General features: G+C 42.6%; 2 protein-coding genes across 2 annotated transcripts in view; one reads left to right on the forward strand and one right to left on the reverse strand.

Annotated features, from left to right (window-relative positions):
• The window catches only part of pitpnm3 (PITPNM family member 3), a 451,795-nt gene that overhangs the window by 417,875 nt on the left and 6,505 nt on the right, over positions 1-27,415 (forward strand). The gene's annotated exons all lie outside the window — the stretch shown is intronic.
• LOC132395996 (protein PIMREG-like) lies at positions 1,050-27,302 on the reverse strand. Its single transcript, XM_059973273.1, has 5 exons — positions 26,574-27,302; positions 12,408-12,715; positions 10,164-10,259; positions 1,859-1,906; positions 1,050-1,184 (listed from the first exon to the last, which is right to left on the reverse strand). Exons 1-4 carry the CDS (start codon positions 26,856-26,858, stop codon positions 1,882-1,884), a joined length of 714 nt encoding a protein of 237 aa, XP_059829256.1. The 5' UTR covers positions 26,859-27,302; the 3' UTR covers positions 1,050-1,184; positions 1,859-1,881.

Here is a 27,415-nt window from a genome sequence, read left to right on the forward strand (position 1 = left end):
ACAGGGAGGTGAACTAACCTTTGAAGATGGAGTGGCTGAAGTATAAACTCCCTTTAGTGAGGGTACCTGTAACAATCTACAGTATATCGGATAGGGCTCAAGAACTTCGTGATCAGTAAATTCAATACCATCACGACTGCAAAAGGCGAATTTAAGTATCCTGGCAAGAGCCAAGAGTTTTACAAAACCATAGCACAAACAAGGCCACTTGTACATGTAGAGAATAGCATATTCTTTGTTGCATTCCAAAGCTGTTAATTCTCCCAAATTCAATAAAAACATGACAAAATAAAAAAATTCTAGAGTCTCACATTGATAATGAATTGGAAGATTTGTTTAAACCTTTCTGTGAATACTTGTGTGTGGAAACCTCACAGCCGAGTCCAATACTTAATATTTCATTTGATTATTCCAGAGGCATTTCGATACTAGGGCAGCAAGCAAATTTTTCAGAATTGGACATGGTGGAAATTATCTGCAAAATATACAATAAACCAGGTTTATCTGCAAAAGTCATCTTTAAAATCTGTAAAGATTTACAGCATAAAAAGGAACCTGCAGAAGGTCAATATATCAACAAGACCCCACTGTTCAAGTAAAGGGTACATTAAAATTAATTATAAACATTGAAAACCTTCATATCCGGATTAACACTAATTACTGAGACAACAAAACAACTTCACTTGTACTCTGGAAGAAATTTAGTCATTGTTGATTGGCACTATGTTATCAGCCAGCATGCTGCTGCATTCCCATTTGATAGCCAATTCCACTGAGGACAAGAACAAAAAACTTTGAAATAAGCTAAAATAAGTACAAATCAGTACTTCTATATACCAAAGCCAACATGGATATAAAACGGAATTTAATGCAGCTATACCCTAACACTGTATTTATGATGAGACAGAAACAGAAGAGGCATGAATGATGTCATTTTGTTTTCCTCTAGGGAACTTCGGGGCAGAAATCCAAAATGGAAGCAATTGCAGACAGTTGACACTCAGTTCAATTCTCTTCTCCGCTCTGTTATACTTGCTAAAGCCTCATCTGCCCAGTTGGTGAGAGTAGAGCAAAGCCTTACTGTTCTTCTTCTGACAGACGAAGACAACAATTTCTTAGCCTGCACCTTCGACATCTGCAGGTTCTTTGACATGACTTGATAGTAGTTTTCAATTGCTTGTGCTCTGGAAAGGGAGGGAAGACATTTATTGGGGAGATGCTATGGACCAAGAGACGATTTGAGCATTTCTAAGCATTAAGTTGAAACCTGTTGCGTGTGCCATTAGCAGCCTGCCTTGTGACAGGTATTAGTTCAGCTGCCATTTAAAACACAAGCATATGTTGTGAGGCATTAAGTTGTTAACACTGGGGTCTGCAAGCGCACAAGCTTAAAAATTACCAAATATTGTCTGGGATACCTACGTAATGAATGAGCAGGCACTCAGATGAAAATTGTAAAATTATAAAGACAATTTTACATTTCTTCTTAGAAATTAATTTTGTTGAACCAGGTTTTAGTATCTTAGCAGCAGCGATAAGAATTAGGATGCTTCTTTTCATACCAAAGTGTTTTTAGATGGTCCAAGCAGTAATTGTTCAAAGGATTAAAATCAAACACAAAACCAGCAAACTGCAAGTGGATTACTGAATTAGGACGTTCAATTGACCACATGATCTTTAAAATGAAAAATGGGATGCGACCATTGATATTTTGAAATTCAGATTAAATATTGCAACTATGCCTGGTCACCCCATTCGTATCACCACCATGCAGTGAGTGTTTTGGCAAGGCCTTCAGCATCTTGCAGCCATCACCAAATCAAATAAACAAACTTTGGATACAATGTCCAGACATTACCTCTCTTCCATTTTCTTCAGTCATCAATTAGAGAAAGTGTAACATCCACTGATGATGAATAGAAGATAAATGAATTAGCAGTGAATGATCAGAATTCACCGTGGCAAATATGATACACCCCCCAAAGAGGGCTCATTCCCCATATGCATCTGCTAGAGAACCAGTGTCTTAATGGAACAACATGTAGCCTTGATAATCGAATTAAACAGTGAAAAAATATTTTAAGTAACATTTAAAAGCTTTCTTTTCATTGAAGTTCATTCAGCTCAGCTTAATTGTCATCCCAGTTTCTAGAGGGCATGTCAAATGAAATTCCAGTTTAAATGGCTATTACTCCCCAGTAATCATGTAGTTTTACCTAAACTCATAATGGACCAGGACTCCCAGTTAGTAAGCAAGAAAAATGAAGGGTTGAGCTGATATTGAGATCAATTGTTAGCATTTGATTTTCCCTTCCCTGCTTTTACACATGCATATTAATCATAAGATTATTGTCCTTGGGTTCTTGAAATGGTGGGTTTGGAGAGGATGAGTTTATGTGTGGGGTAATCACAAGCACTCAAAACTGTGAATAAAGACAAATTTGCCCATCTCCGCAGCATGCCTAATTGAAAGGCATTAATGGGTAGTTAATTAGTTCACACTAATATTTCTGGAAAATATTTGAAGGAATGACCAAATACAATAAAGAATTCAGGAGAAATTCTTTTATACAGAGTTGGTGGGGGCGGGGGGAGAGAAATGGTGTAGAAAGTGGAACTTGCTAGCACAATGTCTGGATGAAAACCATCACTGCAGTTTACAGACAGTTTAGCATGATAAATAACATGCTCTTCTCATCTTTCTGGAAATTGAGAACAGCTGGCATCCTGCATATTCTTTAGTGGGTGATGTTCTACAGATGGAGGAAAATTGCTACACTTCAGCATGCACTGTACATGGCAAGTTTCAGAGCAATTAAAATGGACATCATTGATCTCACACAAGAAATAGGCAGCCAAATTAAAACAGCAGGGTGGAGTAGGACCCCTTCCCCAATTACATCCAAATTAGGGATCAGAGCTTACACTTATTACATTCAGAACAATTCATACAAAATGAAAATGGCAGGACCGGGGTGGAAAAGTGATGTTTCTTTAGTGACGTCATTGGCATTGACCCGCAAAATGAGGTAATCAAATAAAAAGACAAACTTCAATTTGAAGGTGAACAAACTCTAATCATACAAGAAGGTTCTGCAGCCTTCTGTCATTAGTGCAAGTTAATCAATTGAGTTGGAAAGGGGTTATGGGCACACCAAGATGAAGTTGATGATTTCTAGGTTAAATGAAAAAGACACACTTAATAATGAAGATGTCAGCTGGCTGGCAACAGAATCCAACCCACCCAAAATACTTTGACTGACATGTTAATTAGCTCAATCCTCATCCTAATTGCTGAATATTTCATTGCTGTTAAATCCAGACAGGGAGTACACCACCAAATCCTCCAAGCACAAGTTTTACTTTTGAGATAATGCAATTTGTACCTGCATTCATCTTGAAGTAATCTCCACATTCTGATCCCCTGCTGCATGGCATTATAGACAGCTAGAGCGATTTACTTTCCTAATTGTTACTTTTTCTCCAAGCATGTGCAACTCCAATTTGATCATTTTTAAAACTGAATTCCACTGCTCATCTTCTGGATTGAGTACAAATTCCTTGCCTTCTTGGAATGCTTTAATTATCTAATAGAAACAAACTATTCCTCTCAACTTAAAGGGAGTCAATTACTGTCCAAAACACTGATGCATGTACATTCCAAATATTATATACACCCACACACACACACACAAATATAACTCAAGGTGAACAGCAAAATAGAAACACTAGTATTGAATAAGCAAATTAAATGCAAGTAGTTGGATTCCAGTAACAATCCCATGCTTAATAAGCATGTGACAAATCACAAAACAAAGGAAATCGAATGCCAACATTTTATCTCCTGTTTTATATTCCCTCTGACCCAAATGAAAAGAACCAACAATGGAAAACACAGAGACACAAGGTGCATGGAGGGATTACTTTTACCGTGCATTTTCATTACAAATCACTTAAATGCTAGGGCTTCTAGGGTCAGATGAATTTGAACTCTGCATCGTTTAAACCTCTCACTGCAGAACAGCTCCGTGTCTGGTTACTTCCACTTATCACCAATGCTTATGCCACGATAATGCTCACTACTGAATCAACACTATCACTTGATTTCACTCAGCAGTCAACGATAACTGAATTTGAAGTGTTGCTTCCTTTTCAAACTTACTGTTTTTAATACTAAACTTGAGTCATGCAGTCACGTCACCTTATTTTTCTTTATTAGATCATATACACCAGCTTCAAACATGAAGAGGGTATGCAGCCCAGTAGTCCTATTCACTCTCCAGATTCTCCTGCAGCTCGTGCTGTCTCTCGCACATGCCCATCAACACCCTGTGTTCATTTTTGCTGCCACATTGTTGCTGCAGGCAGTGAGAGTCTCACCGTCCCAATGAGCCAGGATCGGTCTAAACCTCCAGTATTGCCCCTGTCTGGAGTTTGCCCTCTGGTTTCTGGCAGCTGCTCTGGTTATTCAGTGAGCTGGCTAACAAAATATGTGGAATCATACAGCGTGAACAGGCTCTCTGGTGCTCTGTGTCCACGTGACCATCAACCGTCTCATTTACCAGTACCTGTCCTATGCTTTAACACCTGTACTCTACTTGAATGTAGAGAGATACCAGTTAGTCAGGCAACGTGTTCCAGATTCCAGCCACAACTTGCATTAAGCAACAATAGGTTCCTTCTAGAACTGAAAACCCTAACTCTGCACCTTTGCCCTCCAGTTTTCAACACATTTCTGGTGAAAATTTCTTGAATGTTCGACCCCCACCCCCCACCTCTACTCCATGGAAAACAAACCCAGCCTATCCTCGTAACAGAAAAATTCCACCCCAGATAACATCCTTTTGAATCTCCTCAGCACCTTTCCGCAGCAATCACATCTTTGTGCAGATCTGGTCCCCACGCTGTAGTGGCCTGAACAATATTTCCATAAATTTGGAAGATAATCTCCCCGTTTGGTACTTTACAGCTCAGCTAATGATAGTTAGTACCTTCATATATTCGGTATCACTTCATCCATCTGTTTCTTGTTCAATTGCTTTAATATTTTATCAAATGAATGATACCTGCTATTATCCAAGACTTCATAAATTTTCAAAATTCTACTGGCCATACCTCAATTCATGCCATCTCATTTACCCACACTACACAAGTTCACAACCCAGCAATTTGTTATTCAAAATTCTCCCCCTTGGATCAAAATCCCACACTGGATTTCCCCACTGACTTCGGTTCCTTGCGGGCAATGGGACCCGCTCTCAGGGTCTCACGACTGGCCGCTATTTGACATCCTGAGGGTGTGGCCTAGAAGACCAGCACGCCTTTGTGACTCTGGAGGTGGGCAGACTTGGGGTCGGTGCTTCCGCAGCAAATCGGCGTACTGTGGGAGATGGAAGATTGAAAGCAGCAAGCTGGCTGCTTGCCCTGCGACCCAAGTTCTTTGGGCAGAGCTTGGAAAAAGTGACGCAACAGACCTATAACATCGTAAATCAGCGAATTCCCTGTTAGGTCTTCCCCCTCGCTGGGAAATGGGGCACCTTTTTTCCCTTGTTAGGGAGAGAGCCTACGATTTGTCGAATTACCAGGTGAATGAGTAGTCTTTGGGGGTACTGCAAGTCTGTGGTTTTCAGGATGCTTTGCTGCAAGCTTGAGCATTCGATGGGTGGTGCTGATGTTTTATTTTTCTGGTGGGGGAGGGGGAAATCGTCGCTTTGCTGCTGCTTACACTTGGGTGGAGGGGGGGGAGGAGCTTTGGAGCTCTAACATTTAACTGTTATTCATCCTTTGGGACACTCCTGCTGCAAAGTAAAAGAATTTCGGGATGTATATTGTACACATTTCTGACATTAAATGCATCTTTGATTTGACTCAATCCTTACACCGAGACAGCCCTGTGTATGCTTGGTGTTCCCTCGTACATGGGCTCTTGTGTAGCTCCAGTTTTCTGGCAAGCTATGGTAGTTATTCTCCCAGCTTTATAGGATAGAAGTATTCCTTTTCCTACTTGAGAATACTCTCGATCAAAACTGTTGACCATTGAAGCCCAAAATATCATGATTTTTTTGCCCTGGTTTACAGAAGTGTCAATATCCAGGGAATAGTTCCACTACATTACATGACATCCAAATGGTACATTTTCAGTTACAAGATAAATATTGCCATTTTATTAAAGCAAGCTAATAGTTAAAATATCATAACTATGAACTAGAACTCAAATTATATGGTGATTAAGTTACTGGACAAGCAGGTAGAGGTCTGGACCATTGAGTCAAAGAATTGCAATCTTGAATAATTAATCAACCTTTGAATAAAAATATTTACCACTAACAACAACTATAAAGCTAGCAAATAATTAAAAAAAAAATTCACCAGTGAACATTGGGGAAGGAGGTTTGCTACCCTTATCTAATCTATCCAATATGCAACTCTGAACCCATCGTTATCGTCAACAGTGAACTTCCTCATTTCAGGGGTGTTATGCCGCAGCCCCCTCCTTTGTGAGAATCGCAAGAGCACTAGTTGGGGGGGGGGGGGGTCAGTAGACCCAGGAAGTGGGAGAGAGAGAAATGTGCCGAATACCGCGTTCCACCGCAATGCAAAATAAGGCGACATTGACTATTGTCTCATGGAGACCACGTGTAAAGCCCTCGGGCAAAATGGGCTGATTGAGAGAGAGATTGCATCACTCCAACCTGATTGACATCGGAGATCCTGTGAGGAAGTATAAAGGAGGGTCTGGGGGGGACAACCCCTTTCAGACGCACCAGAAGACACACTAGCGATCCCGCAGTGGAGGGAAGCCATTTTTAAGGAAGCCACGTGCATTAGATTCCAGGCCTGGAGTCTGTGGCTGGAATCACGGAAAACCGCTTTTAGCTAACAACGGGGAAGCCCGCTCCCCTGATTCAACGGATTTGCTTCATAAAGACCCAGGCAAGTTTTTCTTTTCTCACCAATCTCTCTCTCTCTCCAACAAGTGGAAGCCCAGTGGCCCCCCCCCCCACCCCCGAAAGCCAGAAGCCTGCAGGAATTTGAGTGACTTTTATATTTCCATCGGACACTATACTATCCCCTAGACAAACGATCGAGCTGTTTCTTATTGATGGTTATTATTAGACCCGCGCTTTTAGATTAATTAGTGAGTACGTATATTATCTGAATGTCTGTATTAATCTTATGTTTGTGCCCCTTTCATAAATAAAGACTTTTAAAAATAGTATCATCAGACTTCAACGGACCTCTCTATCTTTGCTGGTAAGTGATCCAGTTTCGGGATTTCGTAACGGGCAACAGAGGACAAATATCAGCATTCAAGGTTTTCCACATTTCATGATAAAATACAAATAAAATTAAAGCCAATGTTATAATGGAGTCCCCAACTTTAAAAAAAATGTCATGAACCTTTATCATTGACCAAGGGGTCTGTGGACTCCAGGTTGGAAACCCCTGCTTTATAACATTTCCTGGGAGCTCAATCAAAACTATTCACCATCCCACCACCTCACCCATCATGAGCCTTTCTTGTGCCACAACATCTATGCATTTGTCTCCATGTAGTACATCCTTAATACTCTGTTATCAATAGTCAACTCAAGCACTACTATAATTTCTATCACAAAGATGAATTTGACATCATACTTAACATACAAGAGTGGATTTTCTCCCCACCCAAAATAAAGTAGTTCGGTTTTTGCCATTTGTGAAGAACCCACTCTTTACTTGAACTCCCCATTTATTGGATGCTTCAAATATTCCCAGTTGCTTCACTTTTCTTTTTCAACATATGAATAACTACTGCCAAATGTTATTAATTCAAATAGAGATTAGGATTTTTAGTTAAGTTTACAAAAATTGATATTGTACAATCAGAAGATTAAAGGAATATCCTTCTCTCAAGTTGCTCATTTGAGTGCTTCTCCATCTCCCTGACACATCTTTCCCTCTCAACTCATCCAAGGAGAATAACTAAACAAGAAAACAATTCCTCCATGAAGATTTTTTTTGTTTACACTGAATCCAAGACACTGCTCGGAGAACAGACCGCCTTTTTATTGAGCATTCTCAGCTTATTTAATCAGTGCAGTCAAGAGACAGGAAGTTCAGCTTCCGTTATATGGCCAATCCAGCCAAGGCATGGGGCCTCACAGGGGCTTTCAGGACTGACTCATACTTTTGGAAAGTTATTATTAAGCAAAAAACTCCCCAATTCTTTAAACACTGAAACTGGACTGATAGCAAGCAATAAGATAGAACAACCCAGGCCATTTGGCCAACAATGAGATGTTGACCCTTTAATCTGCTCCAAAAATCAATTTAATCCTTCCCTCCCACATAATCCTCCATTTTTCCTTCATCTTTGTGCCTATCTAGGAGTCTCTTAAATGTTCCTGATGTATTTGCCTCCAATTCCACCCCTGGCAGCACATTCCATGCACCTCACATTGTGTTTAAGAAAAAGAACCCTTTCATTGCCATGCTCCTGTCCTTTCCTCCAAGCACCTGAAAGTTATGCCCCTTCATATTAGTGATTTCGACCCTGTGAAAAAGTCCCTGGCTGTCTGTGCTCTATGCCTCTTATCTTGTACACCTCTCATTCTTCTTCATTCCAAAGAGAAAAGCCTTAGTTCAATGAATCAACCCTCACAAGACATGCTCTCTAATCCAGGCAACTCCTCTGCACCCTCCAAAGCTTCCCAATCCTCCTTATAGGGAGGCAACCAGGCTGAACAATACTCCAAGTGTAGTCTAACTACAGTTTTATGCAGTTGTAATGTTACCTCGACTCTTGAACTCAATCCATTAACTAATGAAGGACAACACATCATACGCCTTCTTAACCACCCTATCAACTTGCACCTATCACCCTATCATCTTCTACACTGTCCACTCCAACCTCAAACTTACTAACCCACCCTTCCACATCCGAGCAATTTATACACATCACAATGAATAAGGGCCTTAGAACAGACCCTTGTGAAACACCACTGATCATTGATCTCCAGCCAGAATATGCTCCATCTACCTTCTATGGGCAAGCCAATTCTGCGTATATGCAGTCAAGTTTCCATGGATACCATGCCTGCTGACCTTCTGAATCAGCCAACAATTGGGAACCATGTCAACCGCCTTACTAAAATCCATATTCACATCACCTGCTCTACCTTCAATGTGTTTTGTCATTTCCCCAGAAGAATTTAGTCAGGCCCGTGAGGAACAAGCTGCCCTCACAAAGCCAAACTGACCATCCGTAATCAGACTACGTTTCTCCTAATACTCAAATCCTTACGTGCAGGAGCAGTGTGATTAAGTGCTTTTGAGGCTCGAACTAATGACCTTCAGATTGCTAGCCCAAAGCCTTGACCACCTGGCCACGTGCCAATGCAAGTGGAAGTGAAGCATTTTCTTTTAAAAAGAACTTGTAGTAACCTCCCAGTAATTTCATAAAGATTTAAAAAAATAACAGTAAATAATTATAGTTACAAATATAGTCTCAGCTTTAGATGTCAGTTACGGGAAATTTCATCTTAAGAATGAGGGATTCTTATGTCATCAGACTGTGGTAATGAGGGGCTGGGAATGGAAAGCTGAAGTGCAAAGTATTAAAGGAGCAGTATTAAAGGAATGCTACAAACACAATCAATGAATCAGGGATAAATTAAACTAATAATGTCTTTTATATTCCCTTTTAACCACCCTCAAATCTATGGAATCTTTAGTGGAGCCAGAGTAATGTTAAAAATATCCATTAACAACCAGGAGGTTGTGCACATATGGAGCTTGCTTATAGTTTTTCAACCCAATGAATTAGTTAAACACTGTATGCCTGAAGATAACCAACAAACCAAAACCACTACACAATGACACTGGCACAAGTTACCCATTTTAGATGGAGGGTTAAGAGTGAGATCCATTATAGATATTCTTTAATTTCTTAATCTTATTTTCTCCGATTATCAGTTTTAAAGTTATTTTTCATTTTTAGAAATGCCACTTGATATTCTCAAGCTAAACCCTCATCTTTTCACTCTGCTGTGAGTGGTGGGGCAGTTGTGTCAGGACCATTGTCTTAAAGCTGTACAAATTCATAAAATATATAAAAGCACAAATTGTTGGGGGGTAGAGAAGAGATCATTTGAAAAATATTTATATTGACTGTGCAGTACCTTTCTTCCTTGGTGATGGCTTCATCAAAAACCTGGGACAGACGCTTCAACTGACCAATTCCAAAGGACACAGATTCTAGATCTCGGTCGAACTGTCTGTTAACAGATAATGCATACAGATTTTATGTGGATTGAAATCTTTATACTTTTATCATGGTAAGATGCATCAAGAAAAATAAGTCAAGTAAAAGTCAAGTTTTGTTAATCTACTGATGACCTTCAAAAGATTGATTTCTTCAGGAAACTTCATTCTCCATGAGCGACAATTTTTAGCATGAAATTCCTGTGGGCTTCCTGGAATTCAGTTAGTGACCTGATCTCCCGGCAGGAATGTGGGAGATGGAGCCACAGCCCTAAAGAGGAATGCCCATTCCAATGTGTTAGGAAATTCAGACACTGATAAATCCATCTTAATAGCCAAACAGGATGTAATCCATCTTTTCTTCCTCCTTACTGTGCTTGGTTGAACGTTATTATGAAATGAATGCTACCATTTAAAACAGAAACTGTACCAATTACAAATCTGAACCAGTGAACTAATTAATCCTACTGCATCCTTAATTCCTAGGTGCCCAAAGGTCTTGTACTCCTCTTTAGATCCCTGATAAAGAGGGCTGGGGGGTGGGGGAGAGGGGCAGATAATGATAAGCATGTCAGAAAGCCTCATATCTCTGGTCCTGGGCTTGGCTGACAAGATTACAGAGTTCAGGATAGATATACAGAGTGCTCACTCAAACTGTATTGGACTCTTTCTCTGAAGAACACATTGTCCAGCAGTAATACATGGGGCCAGCAGACATAACAGGGACAGGAGTGCGTTATAAACACAGATATGATTCATCCACTCAGGATATGGATATTTGTTCTTTACATGATTTAAGATTAATTTAACAATGCCACTATCTTTTTTGTTTGTAGATGCTGGGTTGGTCCAGCATTGCCCAAATCAGTCACTAAGAGCCGAACAATAGATAATCCGATCAAATTGTACAAGCACAAGCATTCCCGGTTCCTAGTCCAGAGGAAATAATACAACAACTCAGTTGCCATTCTGATCAGTGTGATCACAGATCTGGGATTGCGAGCTACCCAAATCAGCAACAGTTTAAGTAAACGGACCAGTGATAACTGTGACAAAGGGAATGTCCAGCAGATAACGTGCAACAAAAATTTCTGGGAAAAGGAAAAAAAAATGCAGATCTGGAATAAAAGTAACTTTGTGCAAAGCCGTTAGCAATCAGGCAGCATCCGTGGAGAAAAGATACTGGAGCAATATTCCAGGTGGATGACTCTGGAGTGGCAGGCACACAGTGTAAAGAGTGCCACTCCCTGCAAGGAGTTTGTATGTTCTCCCTGGGACCATGTGGGTTTCCTCTGGCTGATCTGATTTCCTCCCAGATTCCAAAGTGTGCTGACGCTGCAGGCTGTCCAGCTCAATCCTCGCTGATTTGCTGTTACACAAATGATGCACTTCACAGTGTATCAATGCACAGGTGACAACACTAATCTTTCACCAGAACTGCAAATACCAATAGGAACTGATGGAAAGTCAATGACAAATCTGTTACCCTGTTTGTTTGTGTCCCAATGAGTGCTCCCAGCTTTGAACAATTTCTCCCAACATAAACTTTGCTTTATAATGATCCTTCTCTTTCTTGCTCTGACCCTACTTAGTGCTGCTGGCAACATTATCAGAGGCAATGGCCCACTTAATTCCAGCTTCCTTTATGGATCATTGTGTGGTTCTGTGCCCTGCTCAAGTACCTGTCTAGATACCCGTTACTCCTCCTCCTTCCACCAACTTCACTGGGCTGACCTTCTAGAACATTACCCCCACAACCCTTAATTACTATGTTAAAAGAATTACCTCACAAATCCCCTTTAAACATCCTCCCCCCTCAGCTTTAGCGCATATCCTCCTGGTTTGGACACCCACCTTGACTATGCCTCACAAATTTGTATAGCTCTGTCATGTCACCTCTCAGAGTCCTTCACTTCAGGGAAAAGACACAGCCTAATCAATCTTTCCTTATAACTCAAGCCCCGGCAACACAGCGAGGCTTCTTCTTGCTTCAATATTTACAGCTCAAATTCATCCCGCATAAAAAGTCAATTTTTTGGGGGGGGGGGGGGGCAAATTCCTTTCATTCAAAATATTTGATCAAAATGTCCACAGCACCCACTTCTGATACATTTCACACACACGTCTAGCTGCTCTGTTAAAGCTGGATTGTTCAGTTGTACCTTTGCCTGCTAATGGCCGTTGGTGTGCCATAGGGACTCGTCAGTGCAGCAGATCTAATCGACCTTCTCAAAGGGAGCCCATCCTTGCCTGGCTGGCCTGGAGGGCCAACTTCCCTCCAGCTGGCCTTCGAACGGCCAGGAGTACGTTTCCCGCTGGGTGGGGTCCCGCGGAGCCTCCCCTCCCTGCTGCGAGGGGTCCTGCGTGGCGTTCTTCTCTTCGAACCACTCCCAGGTGTTTGGGGAGTTTCGGTCTTTGAAGGAGTGACCACCAGGAACTCACTGCGACTCTGCCGTCTCTTCTGGAGTTTCTGTAAAAGTCATAAATAGTCAGAGCACAACATCAAAACCTGCATATCCGCCCCCCAAGTTAGTGGAATCCTTCTGTAAAACCATCACCCTCCAAAAAAAGACTAGCAGAAATATGAATAGTTTTAGCACAAGGACTGTTCTAAAGCTAACAAGCTTTGCCTGTGATCCTGTTAACCATCTCAGCACTATAGTCAGTGAGACTGTCAGTATTTCACTCCTTTAGTACAGGTTTGAAGGGATTGATATCTACTGCCATTTATTTCCTTATCCTATGCTCAATTTTGTTGTTTCTTCTTTTCACACCATGTGGCGCACTAAGCAGCATCTTTTTCCCTCAATCCAGTAAGGAGGGAAAGTGTGCAAAGAGCCAGATGGATCTGAACTCAGGACCATTTGCCTCAAGGTCTGGCGCTGATACCACTACACCACCAGCTAGCTATGCACTGTTTTGTGTCGCTGAAACCCCATTGAAATCTTTGGGCTGTGTTTGTGAAGACGGGGAAATGACCTCACCACCATGACCCAAGTTAGCTCGAAAAGACCCAATTATGGACACAAGTCTGGGTTTGCAAAAGGTACATACACTCCAAAGGTTAAATGATGGGATCCTTCCATTGAATTGTTCATAATTCCTGGACAATTGCTTCCAATGTCTGAAGGAGGTCGGACAGCGGCTGTCTATGATTAGGTATGATCATTTAGTACCAAAGGTTTACAAAATAAAAACTACAAACAGGGCAATCTGGATCTAAAAAACAAAATCCATAAGAAATGTGGCCATCCCAAGGGTAAATGAAACAGGAAGTTTCTGAGTGCAAAATATTCAAGGGATTTTTAAAAATTATATAAAAAGAATTGACAACAGAACTTGAATCAAGTAACTAGTTCAACTGTGAGAGTGGATGAATACTTTCCTTCTAATCATATTTGATGCTTCCTTAAAATCTTTCTGATATCAATACAGGCAGTCCCCGGGTTACGAACGAGATCCGTTCCTAAGCATGTCTTTAAGTCAAATTTGTAGGTAAGTCGGAACAGGTACATACGGTTCTTATTTAGCTTCAGTTAGTCAAATGTTTGTCTTAGTAAAAAAGTAGTATATATTTTATACTTCAGTGCAAAAAAAAGGCTGAAGGAAGGCTAAAAGGCATACTAGGCTGATTTTGATCATCTAACCAAATTATCAATAGCCTTTCCATTTCAATAATTAAACCACTGCGTTGCTTAGAAATAATTGTAGCTTTCATCAGGGCAGGGCCTTTCACATGCTCCATTATTCTGACATTATCTTTTAAAATTGTTCCGATCGTTGAGCAACTGTAGCCTAACACTTTTCCAGTGACCGATGGCATTTCACCTCTTTACGAACGCTTTATTATTTCCACTTTATTTTCAATCGTGATCGTTTTCCTTTTCTTTGATGCATCACCAGCACTTGCAGTGAATTTATGCTTTGGAAGCATGGTAACAAGGGTAAATAAGAGAAAAATTTAAGCCAGATACAAAGTTACACACTCGACACAGTGTTAACGGCAATGTGATCCGACTTAAAATAGCGGACGGCGTTCTCCTTCCTCGAGCCGACGAACCACTGAAGCCGCGCAATGTTTTCATGAGCGTCATAAAGTAGTGCTTGCGTTCCATTGTATTTAACTCAAACTTTTAATATAATAGGCTTTATGGCAGTCCGTTCGTAAGAGTTGTCTAAGTCAGATGTTCTTAACCCGGGGACTTACTGTAATTTATATTTCACTAGACTTGACATTAAATTGATTTATTAACAAAATGTGAAAGCTAAATCCCATGGTCCTCATGCTCCTTACAATACAATCCTGAAATTAATAAACAAGTTGAAGGAGCAAGCAACACACACAAAATGCTGGTGGTTCGCAGCAGGCCAGGAAGCATCTATAGGGAGAAGCACTGTCGACGTTTCGGGCTGAGACCCTTCGTCAGGACGAAGCAAGGAAGAAGCAAGCACTTTTTTGTAAATCCATGTTGGTTTACCCAATCCTATGACTATTAACAAAATATTCTGTCATCATTTCCTTTGTCGATTGTAGCATTACCACCATGAATAATAAACTCTGTGGTGTTCTATTTCATCTCTTCCTCCTTTAATAAATATATTCAAAATTCCATGAGGACTGTTCCACAATCCATGGTATTTGGGAAGATGGAAAACAGAACATCCATTATCTTTACTGTTATCTCCTTCAAAACATTTTGAAACTTATGTCTGTGATTATTTAACACTTTGTGGCCCCATTAATTCCACCAAATCATTTTTTTTTTAAAAAGACAAGCAATATTAATATCTGACTTCATCATTCACCCCGAATTCATATCCACCACTTCTGGAAGGTTTTCTGTGTCTTTAGTCTAGATAGCCAAAATATTTGGTCAATATCTGTTATTGTTTTATTTCATCAAGTTCTTGTCCAATAGAATCCCAAAGTTAATTTTTTGCTAAAGCTTTTCCTTTCTGGACATTCAAATGAGCTCTGCCAATCAGCTACGCTCATTATAATTCTGTTTTCCGTTTATCTTTTCCTTACCAAGATCTGTTTAATTCTTTGCTGAATTCTGAAATGTTTCTAACCCATAGGTGTGCAGTGTTACTTGTCCACCTGACCCTTGAATTAGAACTTGACATTGACGTGGCTCAACTAGTTTCCCAAAATACATTTTTTTTTCTGCCTTCAATGTGAGTATTTGTGAAGTGTTTGTTTAAAAAAAAAACAGCGGTGTTTCTGTAACACAAGGCTCTAATGTGATAAACATAGGCGCAGACTGAAATGGACAGACACAGTTGATAAATTGCAGATTCGAGGCAGTTCAAACCAAATCAGAATGAAACTGGTTAGCAGCCACCTCAAGCATCAACTCCACTCTCCTGACCTTTCAAATGCATTCTGCTCCACCAACTTAGTTGACACTAACAGCTGCTAAATTGTCAGCCTTTTGTTTACATCCGACTCCCAAATGAATTCTAACCTGCCAGTTCCTGCACCTCATTTAGAGAGCCATCCAATTCCAGGTGGAGGAATGTTTAATAAACTATTGGCGATAATTTACAGCTTTCAGTTCAAGAAGCCCAGCGAATGCTAAAAGTTTATTTTCAAAACTTAAAACAGCACTATCCCAATTCAGGATTTTAAGGAAAGTGATTCACAATGCTTCCATTTAGACCATAAGACAAAGGAGCAGAAGTCGGCTATTCGGCCCATCAAGTCTGCTCCACCATTTCATCATGAGCTGATCCAATCTCCCCTTTAGTCCCATTCCCCTGCCTTCTCACCATAACCTTTGATGCCCTGACTACTCAGATACCTATCAACCTCTGCCTTAAATACACCCAATGAATTGGCCTCCACTGCCGCCCGTGGCAACAAATTCCACAGATTCACCACCCTCTGGCTAAAAAAATATTTTTGCATCTCTGTTCTGAATGGGCGCCCTGCAATCCTCAAGTCATGTCCTCTCGTACTAGACTCCCCCACTATGGGAAACAACTTTGCCACATCCAGTCTGTCCATGCCTTTCAACATTCGAAATGTTTCTATGAGGTCCCCCCTCATTCTTCTAAACTCCAAGGAGTACAGTCCAAGAGCGGTCAAACATTCCTCATATGTTAACCCTCTCATTCCTGGAATCATTCTAGTGAATCTTCTCTGAGCCCTCTCCAATGTCAGCACATCCTTTCTTAAATAAGGAGCCCAAAACTACACACAGTTTTCCAAGTGAGGTCTTACCTCATATAGAGCCTCAACATCACATCCCTGCTCCTATACTCTATTCCTCCAGAAATGAATGCCAACATTGCATTTGCCTTCTTCACCTCCGACTCAACCTGGAGGTTAACCTTAAGGGTATCCTGCACGAGGACTCCCAAGTCCCGTTGCATCTCAGAACTTTGAATTCTCTCCCCATTTAAATAATAGTCTGCCCGTTTATTTCTTCTACCAAAGTGCATGACCGTACACTTTCTGACATTGTAATTCATTTGCCACTTCTTTGCTCATTCCCCCAATCTATCCAAGTCTCTCTGCAGACTCTCTGTTTCCTCAGTACTACCAGCCCCTCCAACTATCTTTGTATCGTCAGCAAACTTAGCCACAAAACCAGCTATTCCATAATCCAAATCATTGACATACAACATAAAAAGAAGCGGCCCCAACATGGACCCCTGCGGAACACCACTGGTAACCAGCAGCCAACCAGAATGGGATCCTGTTATTCCCACTCTGTTTCCTGTCAATCAGCCAACGCTCTATCCACGTATGTAACTTTCCCATAATTCCATGGGCTCTTATCTTGTTCAGCAGCCTCATGTGTCGCACCTTGTCAAAGGCCTTCAGAAAATCCAAATACACAACATCCACTGCATCTCCCTTGTCTAGCCTACTTGCAATTTCCTCAAAAAATTCAACTAGGTTTGTCAGGCAGGATTTTCCCTTAAGGAAACTATGCCGAGTTCTGCCTATCTTGTCATATGCCTCCAGGTACTCCGTAACCTCATCCTTGACAATCTAGGTCTATAATTTCCTTTTTGCTTCCTTGCCCCCTTCTTAAATAGCAGAGTGACATTTGCAATCTTCCAGTACTCAGGAACCAGGCCAGAATCTATTGACTTTTGAAAGATCATTGCTAATGCCTCCGCAATCTCCACTGCTACTTCCTTCGGAACACGAGGGTGCATTCCATCTGGTCCAGGAGATTTATCTACCCTTAGACTATTCAGCTTCCTGAGTACTTTCTCTGTCGTAATTGTGACTGCGCATATTTCTCTTCCCTGACTCCCTTGAATATCCAGTATGTTGTTGATATCTTCCTCAGTGAAGACTGATGCAAAACACTCATTCAGTTCCTCCTTATCTCCCGTTACAATTTCTCCAACATCATTTTCTATCAGTCCTATATCTACTCTCACCTGTCTTTTGTTCTTTTATATACTTGAAAAAACTTTTAGTATCCTCTTTGCTATTATTTGCTAGCTTCCTTTCATAGTTCATCTTTTCCCTCTTAATGACCTTCTTAATTTCCTTTTGTAAGCTTTTAAAAACATCCCAATCCTCTGTCTTCCCACTAATTTTTGCTTCCTTGTATGCCCTCTGCTTTGCTTTTACTTTGGCTTTGACTTCTCGTCAGCCACGGTTGCATCCTTTTTCCATTCGAAAATTTCTTCTTCTATGGAATATATGTGTCTTGCATTTTCCTCACAGCTCGGATAAACTCCAGCCACTGCTGCTCTGCTCTCCTTCCTGCTAGTGTCCCTTTCCAGTCAACCTTGGCCAGTTCCTCTCTCATGCCACTGTAATTTCCTTTACTCCACTGAAATACCGACACATCGGATTTCGGCTTCTCTTCCTCAAATTTCACAGTGAACTCAATCATGTTGTGATCACTGCCTCCTAAGGGTTCCTTCACTTCCGTTTCTCTAATCACCTCTGGTTCATTACACAATACCCAATCCAGTACAGCCGATCCCCTAGTGGACTCAACAACAAGCTGTTCTAAAAAGCCATCTCGTAGACATTCTACAAATTCTCTCTCTTGAGATCCAGTGCCAACCTGATTTTCCCAATCCACTCTCATGTTAAAATCCCCTACAATTATCATAACACTGCCCTTCTGGCAAGCCTTTTCTATTTCCTGGTGTAATTTGTAGTCCACATCACTGCAGCTGTTGGGAGGCCTGTAGATTACTGTCATCAGGGTCCTTTTACCTCTGCGATTTCTTAGCTCAACCCATAAAGATTCTGTACCTTCAACTCTTTCTAATGATTTAATATCATTTCTTACCATTAAAGCCATGCCACCCTCTCTACCTACCTGCTTATCCTTACGATACACCGTGTATCCTTGGACGTTCAGCTCCCAGAGACATGCATCCTTTAGTCACGTCTCAGTGATGGCCACAATATCATACCTGTCAATCTGTAACTGTACAACAAGATCATCCACCTTATTCCTTATGCTGTGTGCATTTAAGTATAACACATTAAGTCCAGTATTTGGTACTTTTTGCATTGATTGCCCTGCAACTCATCCCAATGGCTGCAAATTTGCTCCATCACCTGCCTGTCCTTCCTGACATCCTTTCTGCTCACTACCTTAGATCTATTTCTGTTTTCCCTCTCCTCCATTCCATCATTCTGGTTCCCATCCCCCTGCTAAATTAGTTTAAACCCTCCCCCTAACAGCTCTATTAAACCTTCCCGCCAGGATATTGGTCCCCCTAGGATTCAAGTGTAACCCGTCCTATTTGTACAGGTCACACCCGCCCCAAAAGAGGTCCCAATGATCCAGAAACTTGAATCCTTGCCCCCTGCTCCAATCCCACAGCCACACATTTATCCTCCACCTCATTCCATTCCTACTCTCACTGTCGCCTGGCACAGGCAGTAATCCCGAGAGTACTACCTTTGTGGTCCTTCTTCTCAACTGCCTTCCTAACTCCCTATATTCTCCTTTCAGGACCTCTTCCCCTTTCCTACCTATGTCATTGGTACCTACATGTACCACGACCTCTGGCTCCTCACTCTCCCACTTCAGGATATCTTGGGCGCGATCAGAAACATCCTGGACCCTGGCACCAAGGAGGCAAACTACCATCCTGGTCTCCTGATTTAAAGCATAGCTTATCCATCATGTAGGCAACAGATCAATTCTATTGTTTTTAGACTGGCCATTATGGAAAATCTTAAATCACACTGCTCATTGATAGCTCCTTTCTCTACCACGTCAGATTGGCAAAGCAGTGCCATGATGCAGTGGAGGGCATGATGTGAGCCTATAGAAGGCTTTGCTGGGCTGCACTATGCAGAATCTCCTCGCCCCCTGACATTATGCACCCTGCAAAGAAAAGGGCCATCAGGGCCGTCACAGAGGCTACCCGAGGGAGCCTCTAAGTAACTATGGATCAAGAGGTGCAAGTCATGGACCAATGCTGCTGGGACACAAGCCAGGGCGAGAATGTGATGTTGAAAAACCCGATGACCCCAGGTTACATCACTGACACCCCAGTGCATCCTCGGATGCATCGCAGCATCAACTGTAACAGCACCTAATACACAACGACACAAATGCACAATCACTCACTTCACTTAAATTCCTCCCCCCGCAGTGCGTCATGATGCTTCAATTTGGAATGGGAGTGGACGGAACTTGCATTTGTAGCGCATCCCTCATGATATTCCGAAACAAGGAGCTTGCACCTTCTCCACATGACCACAGGGGTCTCCTCCAGGAACTCTGACTTCCTTCCGCATACCAAAGATGTACGGTCACGATTGCTGAATTGTGGACATGCATGGAGACACTTGCAGTCTGCTCCCAACGTGATTTTCATTGATTAAACTTGTCAGAAAGCAAAGCATTCCGCTATGTTTCAACATTGCACTGTACATGTGACAAATAAAGCCAATCTTTGACATTCTACAACCCAAAAGATCTTCACATGTAGTCAATGTTATGCAGGAATTTTTGTTTTGCACAACACATTCTGACACAGATAGCAATGTTGACAAAGGGCAAGATTCATAGTAAAACTCCCCGATGATGTTTGTAGTGCCAGAGTTACACAGCAATGCAAAAGGCCCTTCAGCCCACTTTTTGCACACTGATCATACTCTTGCCCCCCCAAAAGACAATTTTACCGTCCACATATCCCATCAACTCTCTTAGATTCCACCTTGCACCTGCATTAGACCAATCTTAACACGAAAATACAATTGCAGATGCTGTGGGTCAACGAATACGTACACGACGCTGGAAGAACTCAGCAGGTCAGGCCTCATCCGTGAGAAAAGAGTAGCCAACGTTCCGGGCTGAGACCCTTCATCAGGAATGGGGGGGGGGGGGGTGGGGGAAAGAGAGGGCCGAAGCCCAGTAATAGAGATAGTGCAGACTGGCTAAGTGTAACCTGAGGTAATTTCTAAAGTAAGTACGTGTTCAGCACAGCATTGTGGGCCGAAGGGCCTGTATTGCACTGTAGGTTATCTATGTTTCTATTTCAGTGGTATGGAATAGAAGAGCAGGGATGTGATGCTGATGCTTTATAAAGCACTGGTGTGGTCTCATTTTGGATATTGTGAACAGTTTTGGGCTCCCCATCTAAGAAAATGCCATCTGGCATTGGAGAGGTTCAGAGGAGGCTCACGAGGATGATTCCAGTAATGAAAGGGTTATCATATGAGGAATGTTTGATAGCTCTGGGCCTGCATCCACTGGAATTCAGAAGGACAAGGTGGGGGGAGGGGAGTGCATCTCATTGAAACTTCTAATATTGAAAGACCTGGACAGTAGATATGGAAAAGACATTTCCCATGGTGGGGTAGTCTAGGACAGAAGGGCACAGCTTCAGGATAGAGGGGCGTTCATTTAAAACAGACGTGGAGAAATTTCTTTAGCCAAAGGGTGATGAATTTGTGGAATTTATGAATTTATTACCACAGGCAGCTGTGGAGGCCAGGTCATTGGGTGTATTTAAGGCAGAGCTTGATAGGTTCTTGATTGGATGTGGCATCAAAGATTACAGAGAGAAGGCCGAGGAGGGGAGAAAGGATCAGCCAGGATTGAATGGAAGAGTAGACTCAATGGGCCAAATGGCCTAATTCTACTCCTATGTTTTATGGTCTAAATGCTTGAAGTTATTGGGCGAAGTCCTTGCAATCTTAGGGAGAGCATGCAAGTTTCACACCGACATCACTGGAGGTTGGGATTGAAACCAGACCACCAGAACTGTGAGGAAACAGCTGCATTTGCTCCTTGACTGGGCTGCTCATGGGTGCGAAGCAGAATATTAACGTTTCCCAAACTTCACCAGCGCATTGCCCACTGTAGTACTAATCTGACTTGAAGAGGAGAATGTTAACCAATGAAGGCATGCTCCCCATCCTGTGAAACTGAGAATTATCTTAGTGTCAATAGACAATAGGTGCAGAAGTAGACCATTCGGCCCCTCTAGTCTGCACCGCCATTCTGAAATCATGGCTGATCATTCACTATCAATACCCAGTCCCTGCCTTGTCCCCATATCCCTTGATTCCCCTATCCATCAGATATCTATCTAGTTCCTTCTTGAAAGCATTTCAAGAATGCTTATGACATCGTGAAATGTCCAACCCATTTCACAACTATCTCATTGTTGATTCTTGGTTTAGGCTATATTTAAGGTGGTAATAAGTATTGTATCTCCAATAAATCTACAAGAGAATGCAGATGCTGGAGTCTGGAGTAAAAACGTCACATGTGTTGTAGGAATGCAGCAGATAGATATTTAGACCATGATCTCCCACGTCATATGACACTGTGATTGTGCAAAAGTTAGGCACCCTAGCTATGGGCCAGTTTTCTCCACAGATGCTGTCTGAACTGTTGTGCTTCTACAGTTTTTTTTGCTGTAGATTTATTTTTATTTACCCCAAAAGGACAATTAAAACACCAAGTTGTAAAAGGAGCACTTGTCCTGCCAGCAGCACTTAGTCACAGATAACTTCAATACATCTGACAGCTGTAGAATTTAAAACGTTGGTTTTGATAAGACCATCAACAACACTATTCCGAGTGAGACTTTAAAAGTATTAGAGTCCATCAAACAAAGCGCAAAAAAAAAAAAAATGCCACGTTATGAAAAGACATGCCAGAAAAGTGGAAGTGTTGACAAATGTAGCGTTAACAAATGAAACCAGCGACAACATCGATGGAACCAACCACATTCCCAGACGACCAGAAATGACACCTTGAGATTTATTTCACAAGGCACTCTGCCCTTACGAATAAATCATTGAAGTTGACAGTGTGACGTTTATCCTCCAAAAGCCAGGATTACTAATTTAAATGAGATTGAAGTGGAACAGATGAACTGAGACACTTGCGTTCCTCTCAATTTTCTGGATCTGCTCTAATTAGCTTACAGTCACTACAGGTCAAGAACCAACGTCATTTCATTGGTTCTTCACTCGGCTCTACAAAGCCTGGACAATGAAGATGCATATTTCAGGATGCTCTTCACTGACTACAACTCAGCTTTCAAGACTATCAATAAGCTCTGAGACCTAGGCCTCAATACATCCTTCGGCAAATAGATCTTCAATGTCAGACCCCAGCTGATACTAATCGGTAACATCCCCCTCAACCTCACTATCAGTACAGGTTCACCACAGGGCTGCGTACTTAGCCCCCTGCTCTACTCACTTTATACATATGATTGTGTGGCTAAGTACATCTCCAAAGCTATATTTAAGTTTGCTGATGACATCAAAGGTGGTGAGGAATTGGCATGAAAAGGGAGATTGGAAAGCTGGTTCAGCGGCAAAACAACCTCTCACTTAATGTCAGCAAAACCAAAGAGCTGATCGTTGACTACAGGAGAAAGAGAAAAGTCTCTGACCAGGGGAGCAGATAGGGAAAGGGTCAGTAGCTTCAAATTCCTGGGACCAGCACACAAGTGCCATCACAAAGAAGGCATGACAGCACTTCTACTTTCTTAGAAGTCTGCATCTTTTCAGCACGTAACCAAGAATGTTGACAGACGCCAATAGACGCAATGGGAAGCAGCACATGGCCTGGTATGGAAGTACCAATGCCCAGGAAAAGAAAACAGGAACAGGAACGGCTACAGAAAATTGTGGATATAGCCCAGTCCATCACAGGCAAAGCCTTCCACACATTGAGTTCTCTTGTATGGAACTCTGCTACAAGAAAGCAGCTTCCAAAGACTCCCGTGATCGAGAACATGTCCTCTCCTTGCTGCTACCATCAGGCAGGAGGTACAGAAACCTGGGGTCCCACACTGCCAGGTTCAGGAGCAGTTACTTCCCTACAACCATCAGGCTCATGAACTGGCGTGTAAACTTCATTTGCCACTACAGTGAACTGATTCTACGATCTACAAACTCACTTTCAAGTACTTTTTCCACGTATCCTCAGTATTATTTTTTAAGTTTGTCTTTTTGCACATTGGTGTTTGTCATCCTGTCTTCATGTATAGTTTTGTAAAATTCTGTTGTGTTTCTTTTTCCCTGAAAACACCTTCAAGAAAATGAATCTCAAGGTAGTTTATAGTAAAATGCAGGATTTGATAACAAATTGACTTTGAATTTGCTTTTGACACCCGTCTGAGCTGGTGAAACCTAGAAAACAAGGACACTTGTGTCAAAATGATGTTTCCGGGTTTCAGTTTGGCATTCAGCACTATTGTTCCACGGAGCTTGGCGAACAAGCTCCTACTCCTCGGTCTAAATATACCACCGTGCAACTGGGTGCTGGACTTCCAAACCAACAGACCTCAGGGAGTCAGGATGCACAACCACTCCTCTCTTCTCATCATAGGTGACCCAGAGCTGTGCACGGAGCCCATTGCTGTACACTGCTCACACGTGACTGCACAGATAAACACCCAAGCAATCACATCGAGACCCGCCACTGGCATAAGATAGCCTACAGAGGTGGTGGAAGAGTTTGAGGCCTGGTATCAGGCAAGTAACCTCTTCCTTAACCACCTTTGTCTTGCAGACATTGTCAACTTCAGAAGAACCTGCATTACTCACACCTGTTAGTGACACAGCACTGCAAAACTGCAAACGTTTCAGACTCCTGGGAGTGCACATCTTACATCAACCCTCATGGTCCCAGAAATCAAGAAAGCTCACCAATGCCTCCTATAGAAGTGCAATAGAGAGCGTCCCAACAAGCTGCATCACTGCCCGGTATGGAAACAGCACCGCGGCAGACAGGAAGGCTCTGCCAGTCAAAACTGCCAATGCACCACTGCCACCAGCCTATCCGCCATCAAGCGTGTATACAGAACGGAACCGGAAAAAGAGCAGGTAACGTGAAGGATTTCACCCTGCCTCAGATGGTTCATTCAGTCCCATCAGGGAGGAAGCTGTGTTGCATCCACACCACGACCATTAGTCTCCGAAACAGTTACTTTTCAAGCAGCAGGGTCAGCCAACACCTTCACCCACCAACTCCCGCACCACTTTATTATTTCTCATCAGCCACCTTATGCACAGCCTAACGTCACTTTATGGACACACAATCAATGTATATAAGCTACATGTATTTATATTTGTGCCTTTTTAAATTATCGTTATTGTGTACTTTGTGCTTAATCGGATCCAGAGTAACAAACAATTCGTTCTGCTTACACTTGTGTGCAGGAAAGGACGCCATATAATTTTGACCAATACAAACACTACAATACTTAGTGGCCAACACTGCTTTATAAACGGGTCAAGCATTTTGTTTTTGATTTGCTCATTTACAGTTTCACCAGAAGATTATTGTTAACAGCACAATCTGCCAGGGCTGGAACTCAGCAGGTTGAGCAGCATCTGGGCAGGCTTTTGTCCCAAAATATTTTTCAATCTCTCTCTCTCTCTCTCCCACTGCTGTTGCTCAACCCACAGAGTTGTTCCAGATTCCAGAATCTGCCGTCCCCTCTCCATGGTTTACTTTCGTCACATTGCTACTACCTATTGGCCTTGCCGCCTCCTTTTCGTCAATCTATTTTTTTCTTGCTTGGGATCCACACAAAAGCGAAGAATCTCCCCTCTGGTGCCCCTTTTCCCCTTCCTCCCATGGTCCACTCTCCTCCTTTTCCACCCATCACCTCTCAGCTTTTAACTACTCACCCCCCCCCCCCAATCTACCTTCTCCCTCGCCTGGTTTCAGCTATCACCTTCCAGCATGTACTCTTCCCCCTCCCCACTTTTTATTCCTGATTCTGCCTCCTTTCAGTCCTGAACGTCCTCAGCCCGCAACGCCGAATCTTTATTTCCCTCCGCAGATGCTGCCTGACCTGCTGAGTTCTTCCAGCATTTCGTGTGAGTTGGGAACGCAGCTCAGTCCGCCGCACTAACCGGCACCCACCCCACCCTGCGCCCAGTTGTGCTGCCTGGGGAAAAGCAGCCTACAGCCTCCCACGTCAGTCCAACTCTCTTCCACCCCTCCCACTGCGCTGTAGATACAAAACATTGAGAACACACCGGGCAAGTAACTCGACTCTTAGATGGACTCGATCTCTCAAACTACCTCGTCACGTTATCCACCTGCTCTGAGTGTTGAGACTACAGAGTAATGGGCGTTTTCCCCTTCTGTGCGCCTGTAAGGAACAATAAGAGCCAACAGACGCTTTTTGCTGTATCTCTCTAAGTACGACTAATAAACCAACACCCAATCAGCAGCAGTTACCCGAGTGAAAGCTGCCAGTAATAACACCATAAAAACACCGTCGCCGGGACCCGGTGGTATGCCACATCAGCTTATTCAAATGCGACCCACCGTACACACTTAGATATAGTTGAGCACGAGGAGGGGAAATGGGCTCAATCATCCAGCGCAAGGCAAAAAAAAACCTTCCCCGCTATTTTCCAGATGGTGGGTAATTCCAAGAGCTAGGGATATAATTGGGATTATTTCCGGTGCCCTTCAGCGGGACGCGATGCTATTGTCAGAGAGCGAGAACGTTATGGAGTTCCTTGACAACTAAACTTTTGTGTACCGATCATCCCGTACCGATCATCCCTTTAAGTAACAGTTAAGGATTGTTTTAAATTGATTCATTGTATTTCGTTTTTTCGTACGTGTACGTTTTTATGGCTGGCTTTGTTTTCGATCTAATGCTCTCGCTAGTTTAATACTAGCTGATAGCATAATGCAAACGATTTAACTCTAGATGCAGCTCATCACATTTTGCATTATAACTAACATCCTGAACCTGCAAAAAAAAAACCCCAGCTGCCCCAATTATGGGCGACTACTCTGACTTTTCCGATGCGCGATCCTATTGAACGTTAAATGTTAGCAGCTTCATTCGACCCGACACAATGGGAAGGTGCGGTTTACCTGGGAGACGTTGCCCCAGGTGTTCCTCGCCGTCCGCCCCAGGGCTCGGATGGCAGTGGGCTTCTTGGCGAGCTCCAGGCTCTCCCAGGTCGGAGTGTGCTCCACGTTGAAGTCCACCTGCTTGAGAGGCAGCCTCTTCCTCAGGGACATGCGGAGGGCGTTGAGGGAGCCGGACGATGGCTTCCTCCTCAGTACGTCGGCTTGAGGGCTGTCGTCTTCCTCCTGCAAAGGCTGCTGCTGCTTCCTCCAGCCTGTGACCATGGACTCCATGATCCTCGCCTGCATACCGCTCTCCCGCTGCGAATTGTGTCCCCGGTATTTTTTGAATTTGGCGCAACTTTAGAGCCGGACGATATTCCCGCGATCTGATTGGACAACTATATGACATCACGGGGTTCTCTTCCCGTTGATTGGCTCCTGCTTTCATCACTCGCTCTGCAATGAATAGAATTGTTTTCCTCCCCAGGGATTGACCACAAAGCTGTCCCTGCATTATCTGACCTCTCCTCGGGATTGTTGGGAGAAATAATGACGGTGGGATGATGCGCGGCAATTTGATGGTGATTTATTCTGTATTTGTGTGAACTCGTCGCCCTCTGGCGTTGCCTCGGAGTGGTTACAGCCTGCCGTTCCAATTTCCAACTCGCAAAACTTTGGGAAAGTTATTCACCCCTTTGAGGGAGTAAATACGGTTTCCAAAGACGTCTAATTTTTTAGGAAAATATTTTATGCTCGTTGGTTGATCGGCTATAATTGCAGAATCAAGAATAACGTGATCAAATGAGAATAGATTCAGAAAAGTATACTTTTCCTTATCTGTACTGTATGAAGAACATGTATGT

Source organism: Hypanus sabinus, chromosome 6 (genome assembly GCF_030144855.1).
Source record: "Hypanus sabinus isolate sHypSab1 chromosome 6, sHypSab1.hap1, whole genome shotgun sequence".
Classification (NCBI taxonomy): domain Eukaryota; kingdom Metazoa; phylum Chordata; class Chondrichthyes; order Myliobatiformes; family Dasyatidae; genus Hypanus; species Hypanus sabinus.